Source organism: Haemaphysalis longicornis, unplaced genomic scaffold (genome assembly GCF_048455015.1).
Source record: "Haemaphysalis longicornis isolate Haplotype H1 unplaced genomic scaffold, Haemaphysalis longicornis Haplotype H1 scaffold_10, whole genome shotgun sequence".
Lineage (NCBI taxonomy): Eukaryota > Metazoa > Arthropoda > Arachnida > Ixodida > Ixodidae > Haemaphysalis > Haemaphysalis longicornis.
The window spans coordinates 103,853,654-103,866,464 of NW_027526204.1; the positions used below are offsets into that span (position 1 = coordinate 103,853,654).

Genomic DNA, 12,811 nt, shown 5'->3' on the forward strand with positions numbered 1-12,811 from the left:
TGATTCGGGGTGGAGATTTTAGGTGTAATTAATGACAAGTGCAATTTGGTGTAATTCGTGACAATTATCCTGATTACGGAAGCCTAATTCGTCGCCATGGTAAGGCGCGAACTCCCCGCCAGGAATTTTTAGAAACTGTTAAGTTGGAAGTCCCTAATAAATGCTTAAGCCGCCCTGCTATACACCAAGCCAACTTAAAGTCCGATTCCTAGTAAACATACTTGCATTTCTGGGAAAATCAGGTCTAAAGTACGAAGATACCGGAGCGTTTTCGCTCAAGGCTACGGATCGACTCCCTTGAATAGGGAACCACTTCCACATGATCATAATAAAAGTTGTTCTCTCCCAAAACCCAACGTATTCCTATAAAACACTATATACCGAGTTCTTTAACATCGGCTTCACTAGTGGTAAAAAATTCAAATCTCGAAAGACTGTTGCAGCGCCCATGTAAAAAATTATAGGGCAAAGAATAATGACACACAGAACGCTTTTAGGTGCGGAGTGCCTTAGGACCGCACAACGTCCGTCCGCGTCCGCGTCCGTGCGCATAGCATTTTCGATCGCAAAAAATCACACAGGCACAGGTAGGATTGGAGCCTGTGTCTGGTAGACCAGACAGAGTTAGTGTCAGTGATCTTACCCATTGGGCTACGACCGTGAGTGACTGCCCGAAAGTCAAACGGCTTACTCCCTCGGCTGTAACGGTGCGGAGTACCTTAGGACCTCCCAATGTCCGTTCGCGTCCATCCGCGCACGCACCACCATCAAGGAAAATCAAGCGAAATTCGATTTGAGGCGTGAGCTGCACTTTAATTTAGGGAATAATCAAGGTGCAACTCATGGCTCAAATCGAATGACGGTCGGGGCGCAAATCGGATGTCACTCGGGGCGCAACTTGGATGTCATTTCGAGTCCCCGTACTCCGCCCCCTCGCCATCATGCATGGAGTGGAGATGCTGCAATTTTTAATCTTCGCTTCATCCGCATCCCCTTGTCGTCCAATTTGTCGTAGTAAACCCAGCGCAATTCAAGATACAGCAGTACCAACTAGCCCCATTCTACGTCTTTTTTTTTTTCAATGTTAACGTTAAAGTTTGCTTCCCTAGTACCAACGGATGCATTAGTAAGGAGATTTTTAAAGAAAAAATAAGGAGTCTGATATAAAAGCTTGCAGCCTTGACTATTTTTATTATTAGCGTTTACGTATGCACCGAAAGTGTGAAACGCCAAACATAGCAGATGTACAGGCACGCATTATTGAAAAAAATTAGAAATACTTAGTCATTCCAAAACTTCTTCCCTAACATCTCTTTTCCATCGACTGAAGAAACGGTTCGCCGTCAGGAGTGTGTTCCTTCAAAGAATTACTAGTCTTTTAATACCTGGATAGTGGGGCGTATATGACAAGGAAATATTGTAAACAGGTACGAATGTGATATTTTCACGTCCTAAACACGCGTTACTGCATTGTTTGCAAAATTGTTTTTTTTTTTCTTCCTCCCGTCATTTCGGACGTTTCCCACGCTGAACCTTTTTTCTCCTCTTTTTCCCATGCGTCGCTGGCAAGGCTTTTTCTTGGCGCCATATAAGCGGTCTGATATGGAAGCAGGAAGGTCCCAAAACATTGTGATACCACCATGGGATCCCATGTGCCTTTATGAAGCTTTAAATACCGAGCCCTTTCAAACTCGGCTTCATTACTACACACAAACGTATTGCTGGAAGTTTAAAAATGCGCCAGCTTAGCGGTACGCCGTCTATGGCGTCTAGTTCCGTACAGTTCTCTTACCAATGTCAGTGCACTTCGAAATAAAACTACTCAAGGTTCAATGCCAGTTAAGACTCCGTCGTACATTATCGGTTGTATCGTCGCACAAAGAGTACCAGCAACTATTGCAGCTCAGATCGTAAGAACAATCCTATTCTTTGCAGGTTTCTGGTTCAAGAACACGGAATACTACACATAAAGTATTGCCGGTTTTGTTTCACACGCATTGCACCACAAAGAGAACTTATTTTAAGGAATCGTCGACATTGCAAGTGGATGGGCTGGCTGGAAGCGTTGTCAGTGTACCGGAGTATTACAATGCTGTTTTCTCCATGAGTGTTTTTCCGGCCGAACCGCTAAAATATTCCGGAGGAAAGTTGGCTTCAAGAACTGAAGCCAGCTCAGAGTTGGCTTATCGAGAGTTGGCTTAGAAACTTGCGGATGCGACTTTAACAATTCTCACATGTCCAGCGGTTTAACTGAATCTTTCTTGGAAAAATAAATTATTGAAGATTTTTCAAGTTATCTGGACTTTGGTACTGCAATTGCGGACCTATATGTGCTTGACATCGTTTCCCGTCTTCAAAATTTAATCTGTTAATAAGATACACGACGCCCAAGTCCTGCCTCCCTACGAACGAGCGTTACTCCGTTTCTACACATTGGCCGGGCGACTTTAAGTTCTCTAACCCTTCTTAGAGCACCCGACACCCGTATGTATCTCCCTCCTTTATTCTCGATTTAAGGTAACTCGGTTCAACAAATAGCGCGGCAACTACCTTAGATCGCATTCTGCTTAAGCGACCTGATTTTGCTTCGCCTGCGCACTTACTTTCTTGTGCTGAGTCATCACTCATTAGTCGTTTTCGTGGGGAACGCAGCCCCTCCGAAAGCAAAAAAAAAAACGATGAAACTCATTCCCGTTTACCAGACCGCTAAGTCTGAAACCATTAAAAACAAAATACAAGACTTTACCGATACATTTCTTGAAGACTTCGATAACCATCCACTTCAGTGAGGACTTCAAGCAAAATTTATCGACTAATCGATGAGTATATTCTGAGGTACATTATTGCTTCTTATCTACATGCGCAACGTTAAAACGCGCATGTCAAGCACGTATCTAATGAGCGAAAAAAAACGTTGTCGGTTATCCACCGATTCATCGTTAAACCTTCGTCGTAACGTTAAACCTTAAGACGCGTCAAGGAACAAAAACTCGGTGTACGTCAGGCCTGATAACGAACCTCTTAACGTTAATCCTAACGTCAGGAAAATTTTGTGGAAAGCGTTGGCCAATCCATCTCTCAGTGTATGGGCTGCTCTGTATAGTTTAACACAGTGTCAGTTCCTCACAAGTATGGACTGTGCAATTAGACAAGACCTGAAGCACATTCTGTGGGCATGTCCTCGATACGAACTCGAATGCCCCATCGCTAAGCTTTCTCTGGGCTTGCCAGTGTCATCCCAGATCTCTTCTAGGGATCTTCTTGTGCCGTGGATATAACAGCACGTCGCGCAACAAGGGCGCTCTTAACGTTCCCCCGGTCCACTGCACTTGGCAGTGAGCTACAAACTTTTGGACAAATGACTCTTTCGCCTGTTTGTGTATGTGCTTTTCGTATGTATCTGTATTTTTGAGTTCTTTTCATTCCTTTTCGTATCACCTCACCTCCATCCGGCAGCAAGTCAGGCGGCTAGCCTGGCTCATCCTCCGGCCCATTGAAGATCTTTCTTCTCTCTCACATAAAAAACCTCGACCCACTAGATGTTAACAGCTTCGCTATAGAAGTCCTACAGCATGCAGTGCGCTGTCTGGCCTTGTGGGCAGGGTGGGGAAGCTCAGTGAAACCGAACTACGCTTTGATAAACCCAAAAACGACGACTTATCTGCTTAACAACAGTCACGATTAGGCCGGACCACTGCAGTTCGTGTATAAAATTAGGCTACAGTTCTCTTTCCCTCTTTTACTTCGTGCCTTTCATCTTCCTTCGTTCCTTTCGTCTTCTTTTCGTTTCTTTCGTGGCCTCCAAATGTGCTTAAAAACGGGCTGGGATAATACCCATCCCTTGGTCAGCCATCTGCATGGATATCCGCATAAGAGGGAACGGGCAGTTTTAATGCGTACCATTCTTGCCGAGTACCCATACAATCAGGACCGCGTAAAACCCTCCATTTCCACAGTGATGCAGATTTCGCGAGAGTTCCACCTTTAATCGGTATAACAGCGTAAATGGTGATAATTGGTAACAAAATTGTGAAAAACCAATTTTAAGAAAAATACAAAAGAATAGCGAAAATGGCAAACCCCGTAATGCCCTGCATTCTATCAATATTGTAGATTTCGCAGAAGTTCCACTTTTAATTGTCATAATAGCGTAAATGGAGATAAATTTTGGGACAGAGTGTTGAACTAAAAAAAACTAAGAAATCCAAAAAACAGCGAAAATGTCGAATCGCGTACGCCCTTCATTTACACAAAAATGTAGATTTGGCGGACGTAACACCTTCAATCGTTATGATAGCGTAAATGTAGATAATTGGTCGGGAAGACTTTATAAAAACCAGAAATTGTGGCTCTAAATAAGGCACACTGTACACAGGCGGCATAAGAATTCTAAGCATTAGTGGACAATACCCTGGATTTCTGATGATTTTTTAGCAACAGACGAACCTCCATACCTACGTTGCAAGTTAAGGCAAATAGCATTCTAACTTCAACGCTTTCTCCGCCTTCGCGAGTTCGACGCGACGCGTGTATACCACACACCCAGGGAAATTTCTTATCAGTGATGAAGTTGGAAGAGAGTGGCTGTGACTCCGGCCTAAGACCACACAACGTCTCGGCTCGATACCCAGCACTGACACCGTTTCTTTTTCAACTCTGCAACACGCGTGCCCGCACGTGTGTATGCGCGAAGCATGCTCGCGCAAATGTTTGATGGTGGCGTGTGTAGTCCTAAATGCATCTTCTGCGCAAAATATTGAAGGCACACGACATGAGGGCGGAGATCTGCGCGCAGCGCATTGGCGTTGCCAATTGTAGAGATCAACTGGATGCACCGCTGTCCGAAGCAATAAGGGCTGTGAAGAATGTCTGAGAGGTTCAACCATTTTGTACTGTTTGCAAGTAAACGCATCACCGTTTTCAAGGTATAGCCGCGCTGAACATGATTGATCGCTCTCTGTAGAAAATTATCAAAGAATAAACCAAGTAGCGAGGACGGTAGTGTATACAAACACACGAATACTTGCGTATACACCGAGTTGCCTTGTACAGCACGTGAAAAAGTAGAAAATTGCACAGCGTGAACGAAATCACGTGACCCCAACACCAGTTGGTTCCCTTCCATGCAGCGCTTATTTGAAGTGCACACAAAGAAGCCATTGAATGCTTCCTACAAGCAAATAAATGTGTTTCACGAAGATTTCTTGTTTATCGTAAAAAATGCGTAGTACCACTCCTGGCTTTCATAACTCAGAATCAAGGTATTCCGGCAGTCCACCCAAATAAAATATCTATCAAATAAAGGCCGCCGCAATTTATCTAACAAAAAAACTAATTTGTTCAGCCATTACCCTGTGTTGCACGGCGCTAATTTTCGGTCAGGAAATTCACATACATCACGTGCACCAATCGGCTACTGTCTAATTCACACCCTTAACCTTCCGGTTGGGGCTCAAGACGTCCACTCCACTCGCAAATCGTTCCACCATCTTCGAAACGGTCTCAGACGCATCCACCCATGCGTGGTGTCCCGCCCGGGTGAGCACTACGTAGGTGAGGTCGTTAGACTTCTTCACGTATCCCAGCAGCCTCGACCCGGGGCCCTCCTCGTACCAGTGCTTCCGGGGCGCCTTCCTCAGCGTCTCCCCTCCGGTCCAGTTAAGGGAGAGCATGTAGGCCTCCTGCTTGACCACGGGGAACACGGTGTCCAACTGCCCAGAGAAGACGAGCATCCTCGTCGCTTCCAACAGCGCCTGCACCTGGTCTCGAAGATCTACGGTGAAGTCCTTGGCCAGGTGCAGGATCACGCGCAGCCTCTTACTGTCCACCTGAGCGTGGGAACTCAGGTGCAGCGACCTCTTGAGCAGGGGCTTCTGCATGTACCGGTAGTACTGGACGAACTCGGCGGGCTTCCGGTCACTCAGCAGGCTCGCGTGATCCTGGTAGCCGGTGAGTCTGCAGAAGGCGCTGGGCGTCGGGTGCAGGCTGAAGATGGTGTGGCTAAGGAGGTAGAGGGCCCCGGTGTGGTTGACCCCCCACATGTCGCGTACGCGTTGTATCGCCATCGAGAAGGTGCGCCTGCCGTGGGGGTCGAGCATGCCCATGTGGTAAAGGGAATCGGCGGAGTCGAGGAGGTCGATCGCTTTGCCTAGCACGGGAGAGCAGGCGATGACGCCGGAGAGCTTCAGTGGCACAGCCGGGTCTGGGTTCGTGAGGAGGCTATGGGCCAGGGCAACTGCTACTCGCGCTGCGTAGAGTGGGGGAGGAGTATTTGGAGTGTTGTCAAGCCACAAATTAGCAGAAACCTCTGAAAGTTTAGTATAAGGTAAAACAAGTTGTGGAAGATAACCGACATCCCATATAAGGTAGGTTACGATGAAGGAAACATATTGCCGCCCTACTCTCTCAGGCTTCAGGCTCGTGTGTAGTGCTACACTGGTCATGCAGAGTGGCCTAAAAGCATTCAACGCTAAATATAGACACCGCTTTAGAATATGATCTGTGGGTGGCTGCAGCGAATCATGACTGCACGTGAGTACGCACACATTCATTTCACGAGTTGCCCCTCCCAACTCAGGCTGTACCCAGTACATGCCACGCTAGAATACCAGCTAGCAATTCATTCATTCATTCATTCATTCATTCATTCATTCATTCATTCATTCATTCATTCATTCATTCATTCATTCATTCATTCATTCAATGTCAGCCCAAGGACAGTGATGGGCTAACTCACATGTCTCCTACGGCTAAAGAGACGGATTAGCACCAGCCTACGACCCGTAACTCACATTTGGTCTTGTTCTGCCCGCGTGCATCCTTACATGAGATCCGAAGGTGAGGCATCGCGAAACCAAGCTGACAAGCCTTACAAATGCTCATGTCGTCCAAGAACAATCACCACAAGAGAAACACCCGATGAGGCGGCCCCACCCGAATAGCAGTCGACCATGAAAGTCAGTAGCCAGTCAGTGCACTTACATCCGTAGCTCTCCCCCGCGACGTACAGGGGCCGGTTCCTGAGCTCGGGAAACACAATGAGCAGCTGCCTCAAGAACTCCCGCAGGCCCTTCGCGCAGTCTGCAGAACTGCGGGCGTATCCAGCCGCGGACTTGGTGAAGCTGAAGCCGGCCCCGGCCGGCTGGTCGACGTAGACGACGTTGAATATCTTCTGGACTGTGTGTGGCCTGCGGTGGAGCTTGCCGTGAGAGTCGACCGCCAGAGGACCAGACTCGAGGAACTGTCCGAACATGCTCGACTTGCCCGGACCCCCTTGGAGGTAGACCATGAGGGGCGCGTGCTCCGGGTTGATCTTGGCCAGAGAACGGAGAGAGACAAAACTTGTTTAGTGAGAATTTAGATGGGGGTGGGGTGGTTTCTCATAAGCCCGTGCCGTCTTGGCTCCACTGGCCTTCTCGACCAGCGGAAGTAGATCTTGAGGAGCTAGCTGGACTACTGCATTTCCCACTACACAGGGGAAAGCAAATGGGGCGGAAGAGATGAATTGTCGTCGTACTCCCCTATCATGCTCCTGAGAATACCTGGTTGATTACAAAATTCACATTGCGCGCTCAATATTGTGGGGAGTTGCAAAAGCATCCTTACAGTACGGCTAAACGTGGCAGTCCGTATTATTCTCATTGTGGTGTCTAGATTTTTCATGAGCTTTGGGTATGGATCAGGAAACGCTCTACTGAGTCTGTAGTGTTGTGTAATTTTTTGGAAGGTCGCGAGCGGGTGTAGGTTACGATGTCTCCTCAGGGCTCTGTAGGGTGAGATCTGGGGTGCGCTAATTGTCTTTCATTGGTGACTCGACCGGGGTCCACACAATTTCTGCCTGGAGAAAGTTGAAAAGTGAAAGTTCAAAGTTCAAAGTTTATTGCGACATGTACAGGAGTGACTATACAGTTGCCGAGGGGAACGGTCAAAAAGGCTACAGAAGAAAAAAAAAGCCTGACAAGGTGACGTCCCCCTACTCCTCCTTCTCTCCCCCCCCCCCTCCCCTTCGTTTTGGCACGAGACGAGAACGGAGGCAAGGGCGAGAGAAAAATTTCCAATGGCCTTCGTGGAACCCCATTCTAGTTCTAAATGCGATTGCGTCAGCGGAGGCTAGCCCCGAAATCCCAACCAGTCGCACACGTCGCAAGAATTTCCAAATATACACACCGTTAATCATCGCAGGAATTGCGAGTTCAATACGGCTTCATCCGACCATAACGTCGCTGACTGCACATTAAAGGCGAAGAAGCAGTCAAAGCGTGATAACCGAACGAGAAACTTTATAAATAGAACATGCTCAATTGCAAGTTGAAGGGGCAACGATCGAACAAAATTTGCGAGCACTCTCGACCCTTTTCTTGTGATAAGCACACTTTGATGAACTCGACATGTTTTAGGGGGTTGCTGTCTTTTTACGCAGCTTTTTTGCTCCGGTTTCTGACGTCTAGTCGTGAGTTTAATTTTCTTCAAGTCTGTTTCGACTAACAGGCGCCATATGCATGGTTACAAAAATGCACTCACCGGCAACAATACCTACGAACATAGGTGTATTTGGGCACGCAAAATATTCTTCGCGCATTTTTAAAAGGTTCATGCACATCCGCCTCATTTAACGCAAGTTAATATTACGTACATTTGAAACAAAGTATTACTGCTGAACAGAAGCTGCAACTATTCCTTTAATTTTTAATTTACACCTGCTTTATACGAACAGTGATGTTCCATTCCCGAAAGCCAGTGCCTGCCGAACGCCTTCATATCAGCGTTGAAAGATGCGTCACACACGATGAGCGGCGAACTTATCATGGGCGTATCAAGTGGAGCGTTGGACCTTCCGATAGCACAACATTTCAATTAAAGACGCGATAACCGCCGTATCTAAATGGGAAAACTTTAGCAAGGCGAGGAGCAGGGGCCAGGTTTCACAAAGCCGCCGCCTTTCACGTGCGAGACGGCAGGAACATCAGCCCTCACTAAGGATTCCTGATATAGACCAGCAATAAAAGGTTGCATGGATACGGTTGGTTGTGGAGTGTAGCCTTCACTCTTGTTTTAATGCAACGCCCCTAATGGAACTGCTCTAATGTCGTCTAATGAGGCTACTAACTGCGGCATGCCGCCAAAATAATTTCCTAAACGTGCAAAATTTCGTTGAACTTACGGCGTTACAAAAGCCTTGAGTCCCAGTTGTAAAAACGCTATTTCCTTTACCAATGGTCAATGACGGTCTGAAGAACGTGTTCTTCTCTTGAACTGGGGAATCTTGACGCGATTGAACCGAGATATTCTTCGCATTCACTGAACAACCCTGACAGAGATGTCTGATTTTTTTTTGCAGTGACAGGTCATTGCAATTTACCGGTAATAAATGCTGTCAGGCATTTTAATCTCTCCCTTTTTTACCATTTTTTACTATGACGAATGCTTGCTGATGTGCCGACTAGCCCAGTTGTCGGTTTTGCCGCAGCAAATACGCGTGCGCGTTTCAGCGGGTTATTAACACAAACTTGCGAGTTTGCTTGCTGTCCGGAAGTTGGTTTATTAACTGTAAATATACTCCTACACAGCATGACGCATTGAGGCACCAGAAGTGCCGCTTACATTATTTTTAACAAAACCCAATCATTGATAGCGCGTCGTTTCCCCCTGAAGAGTAAACGGTAAGGGTTGCGATAAGGCTGTTTTGTTGTTTTTGTTATCGGGCTCGAAATATAAATGATAATGACCACCACACCGACAAGAAAAAGCAACCTCAATCGGTGCCACAACCTGACTACCAGTTCCAAAAAATTTAAAGAGCGCAAGGGACGAGGACAGAACAACACAGTAGACTGGACGAGTGCTGGACTGTGTTTTTCTCTCCTCGTATACATTGCGCTTTTTTTTCATTTTTTGAAGCCATGAACCAACTCGCCCAACAAAGCATTCTATTAAGTTATCTATCAGTGTATGCCCATGTCCGGAAGACCTGCCGCAGCTCAGCATGTCTTTGTTCGAAAGGACCCTCACAATCTCCTCCGGACATTATCCCGCCGAGTGCAGTACTGTGTACCTCTGCTGCGGGATAGTGGTCTTTGCAGTCGCATCTAGCTCGCTCTAACAATTCTCCCTATCCCCCACTACAGTCTGTCTTTGCGGGTTGCTGTTACTACCGTCTCCATCATGCGACAATAGCCCACTATTACTGACCACACATCCTTGACCCCCCAACATCCTCCCTGGGCCAGTTAAAGGTGTTCTTGAAAGACCATTATCTCGACAACTACAACTTTCTTGTGCAGTACACAGCAAAGACGTACCGAGGTACCTAAATCTGTGACCATTGGCCCGATGAAAAAAAAAACTACAAAAGCCCGATTTAAGAAGTGCATGCCATTATGTATACAAATACTATCGCCGGTGCCTTCGATGTTGCACCAAACCGCCTTCTTATCCGCCGTGGTGGCTCACTGGCTAAGGCGTTGTGCTGCTGAGCCCCAGGACGCGGGTTCGATTCCCGGCCCGGGCGGCCGCTTTTCTGATTGAGGCGAAAAGCGAAAACGCCCGTGTGCTCGAGATTTCAGCGCATGTTAAACCACCCGAGCGATTTTCCAACCGGTTAGCCGACTACGCAGAGACGCCCAATCACTGGCTAGATCCAGCAATAATGGCATCTTCTGACAATCAGCACCGACGCAGCTATGTATGCAGCGCGTGCAATCCACTTAACAACCCTCCACTCCCCCGCGAGAGAGAGAGAGTAAGTTTTTCTGGAACCTTTGGGTCAACGACGAGTGGTGAACAGCGCTTGGAGGGCGCCGCTGACCTGGGCTGCTTGTTCAGCGAGTCCTTGCTGTACCCGCGGATCCAAGCTTCCTAACGCCGCCTCCTAGTGCTCCACACGAGAGATTAGAGGGAATGAGTTTTGAGGGAATTGCCAAATGATATGAGCAACTGTTGCATGGGCTCCACAGTCGGGACCGCCCCTGAACCCGTCCCCTTCCCCTGAGCAGTGGGAGATACTGCTGTCCAGCTGTCACAAGCAGGGCTGCCGTAGCCCTGCTTGTGACCAGGGCTACGGCAGCCTGGACAGCACATTGGCTCCTGGACTGAGGAACCACTCTCGCATTATTGCGTAATAAAGTTCTCTCTCTCTCTCTCTCTCTCTCTCTCTCTCTCTCTCTCTCTCTCTCTCTCTCTCTCTCTCTCTCTCTCTCTCTCTCTCTCTCTCTCTCTCTCTCTCTCTCTCTCTCTCTCCCTCTCTCTATCTCTCTCTCTCTCTCTCTCTCTCTCTCTCTCTCTCTCTCTCTCTCTCTCTCTCTCTCTCTCTCTCTCTCTCTCTCTCTCTCTAGGCTGCCACCAGCTGGCAGCAAGTTACGTGTTGGCGGGTACAGGCTGGCACCCTCCTTACCCTATACTTTTTCAGCGCTGCCGAAGTAAGAAAAGAATCCATCCCCAACACCAGCCCAGCAATGGAAAATGCAGCCAATGCGGCACCCGGTCCGACCTTGGACACCTGCTGTGGTTCTGCCCGCTGTACTCGGCTCCCAGAGCTCGGGCCCTGGCCTCACGCCCGAGTGAGATAAGGACGAAGGTCCTTCAGAGCTGGGTGACACCACACTCGGACACAACTGCAGCGGTCCCCAACGAGCTTTGGCGGTCGTTAAACCAGTTTTCTGAATGACGCAAAAGCTGCTCCCACCGGTTCGCGGCTCGGACACACTGCCAGAAGTACAGCCTGTCACGGCCGAAGCCAGTGATCAAACGACAGAATGTTTACCTTCTTTGTATTCTTATTTTTAGCGTTACTTTGTTTTACATTCTTTCACAACAGCCTTTGATTGGTATAAAAATGTGAAATAAATTTGTTCAACAACAACAACCACCAGGGGGTCAAAATTAATACGGAGCCCCTCGCTACGGTGCGCCTTATCGCCTGTGTAGTGACTGCGCGTTAAACCTCCCAATAATCATCAAAACCCCTCCATCTCTCAAGCTGTGGTAAGAGGGGTAGGGCGCACTCGAGAATATTTTTTTTAACTGTTAAACCCGTTGAAATTCCTATTTTTCCTGTGGTCCAACTACCAGGTCGTGTATAGGATGTTCGCAGTGCGGGGACTCAAACACCGGCTCTTACCGAGGCCTTCATGTAGACGAAGAATAAGTTTGCTTGGCACTCCTTGTTGGTCGTGATGAAGCCGGAGTATGCAGTGACGTTCGCCCTAGACTTGAGAATCTTCACCACGCTCGCTTGACGGGCAGTTCTGACGTCCATCTTGTCGATGAAAGGGGTCAGAAAGTGGCCATCGTGGCCAGTCCCGCGAGTCTTGTATATCCGACTGGAGGTGTCACCAGACGGAGAGAGATAAGAGGCAGAGTGAGTAAGAAAGAGAAGGGACAACTCGACGGTTGCATGTGAGAGGTTAGCTGTGTCTAAAGCAGGCAATTTACTAAGCCGAGGCCTTTGAAGCGCTGATCGATTACCATTTTGAACTGTTCTGTTGCGCTTTTTTCCAGCGTTCTCCTGTTAACGGCTGGAACAGCCCGGTAAAGGCAGTGTCAAGAAGGCTTGCGTTGAAAAAATGCAGGTTGCATACATCGAAAATATTTGCACTGAGTTAGAAAGATGCGCCGACAAGACTAAACCCTATGTATGTTTGTTCCGGAAATCCTTACATTTCGGCGCCTTTGGCGGGTACAACTTCAAAACCGTGCGTTCGGTTCATATTCTCAGGTTATTGACGTCATAGCAGCGTCACGGTTCGAAAACTTCACGCACGTCCGCAAGAATGATCACATCGGTGGAAAGTTTCGCTTTATCACCGTTCCACAA

General features: G+C 47.8%; 1 protein-coding gene across 1 annotated transcript; it reads right to left on the minus strand.

Moving 5' to 3' along the window:
* Positions 1 to 5,275: 5,275 nt before the first annotated feature.
* On the minus strand, positions 5,276 to 7,306 carry LOC144157889 (venom serine carboxypeptidase-like). Its single transcript, XM_077688605.1, has 2 exons — positions 6,982 to 7,306; positions 5,276 to 6,247 (listed from the first exon to the last, which is right to left on the minus strand). Exons 1-2 carry the CDS (start codon positions 7,286 to 7,288, stop codon positions 5,421 to 5,423), a joined length of 1,134 nt encoding a protein of 377 aa, XP_077544731.1. The 5' UTR covers positions 7,289 to 7,306; the 3' UTR covers positions 5,276 to 5,420.
* Positions 7,307 to 12,811: the final 5,505 nt, after the last annotated feature.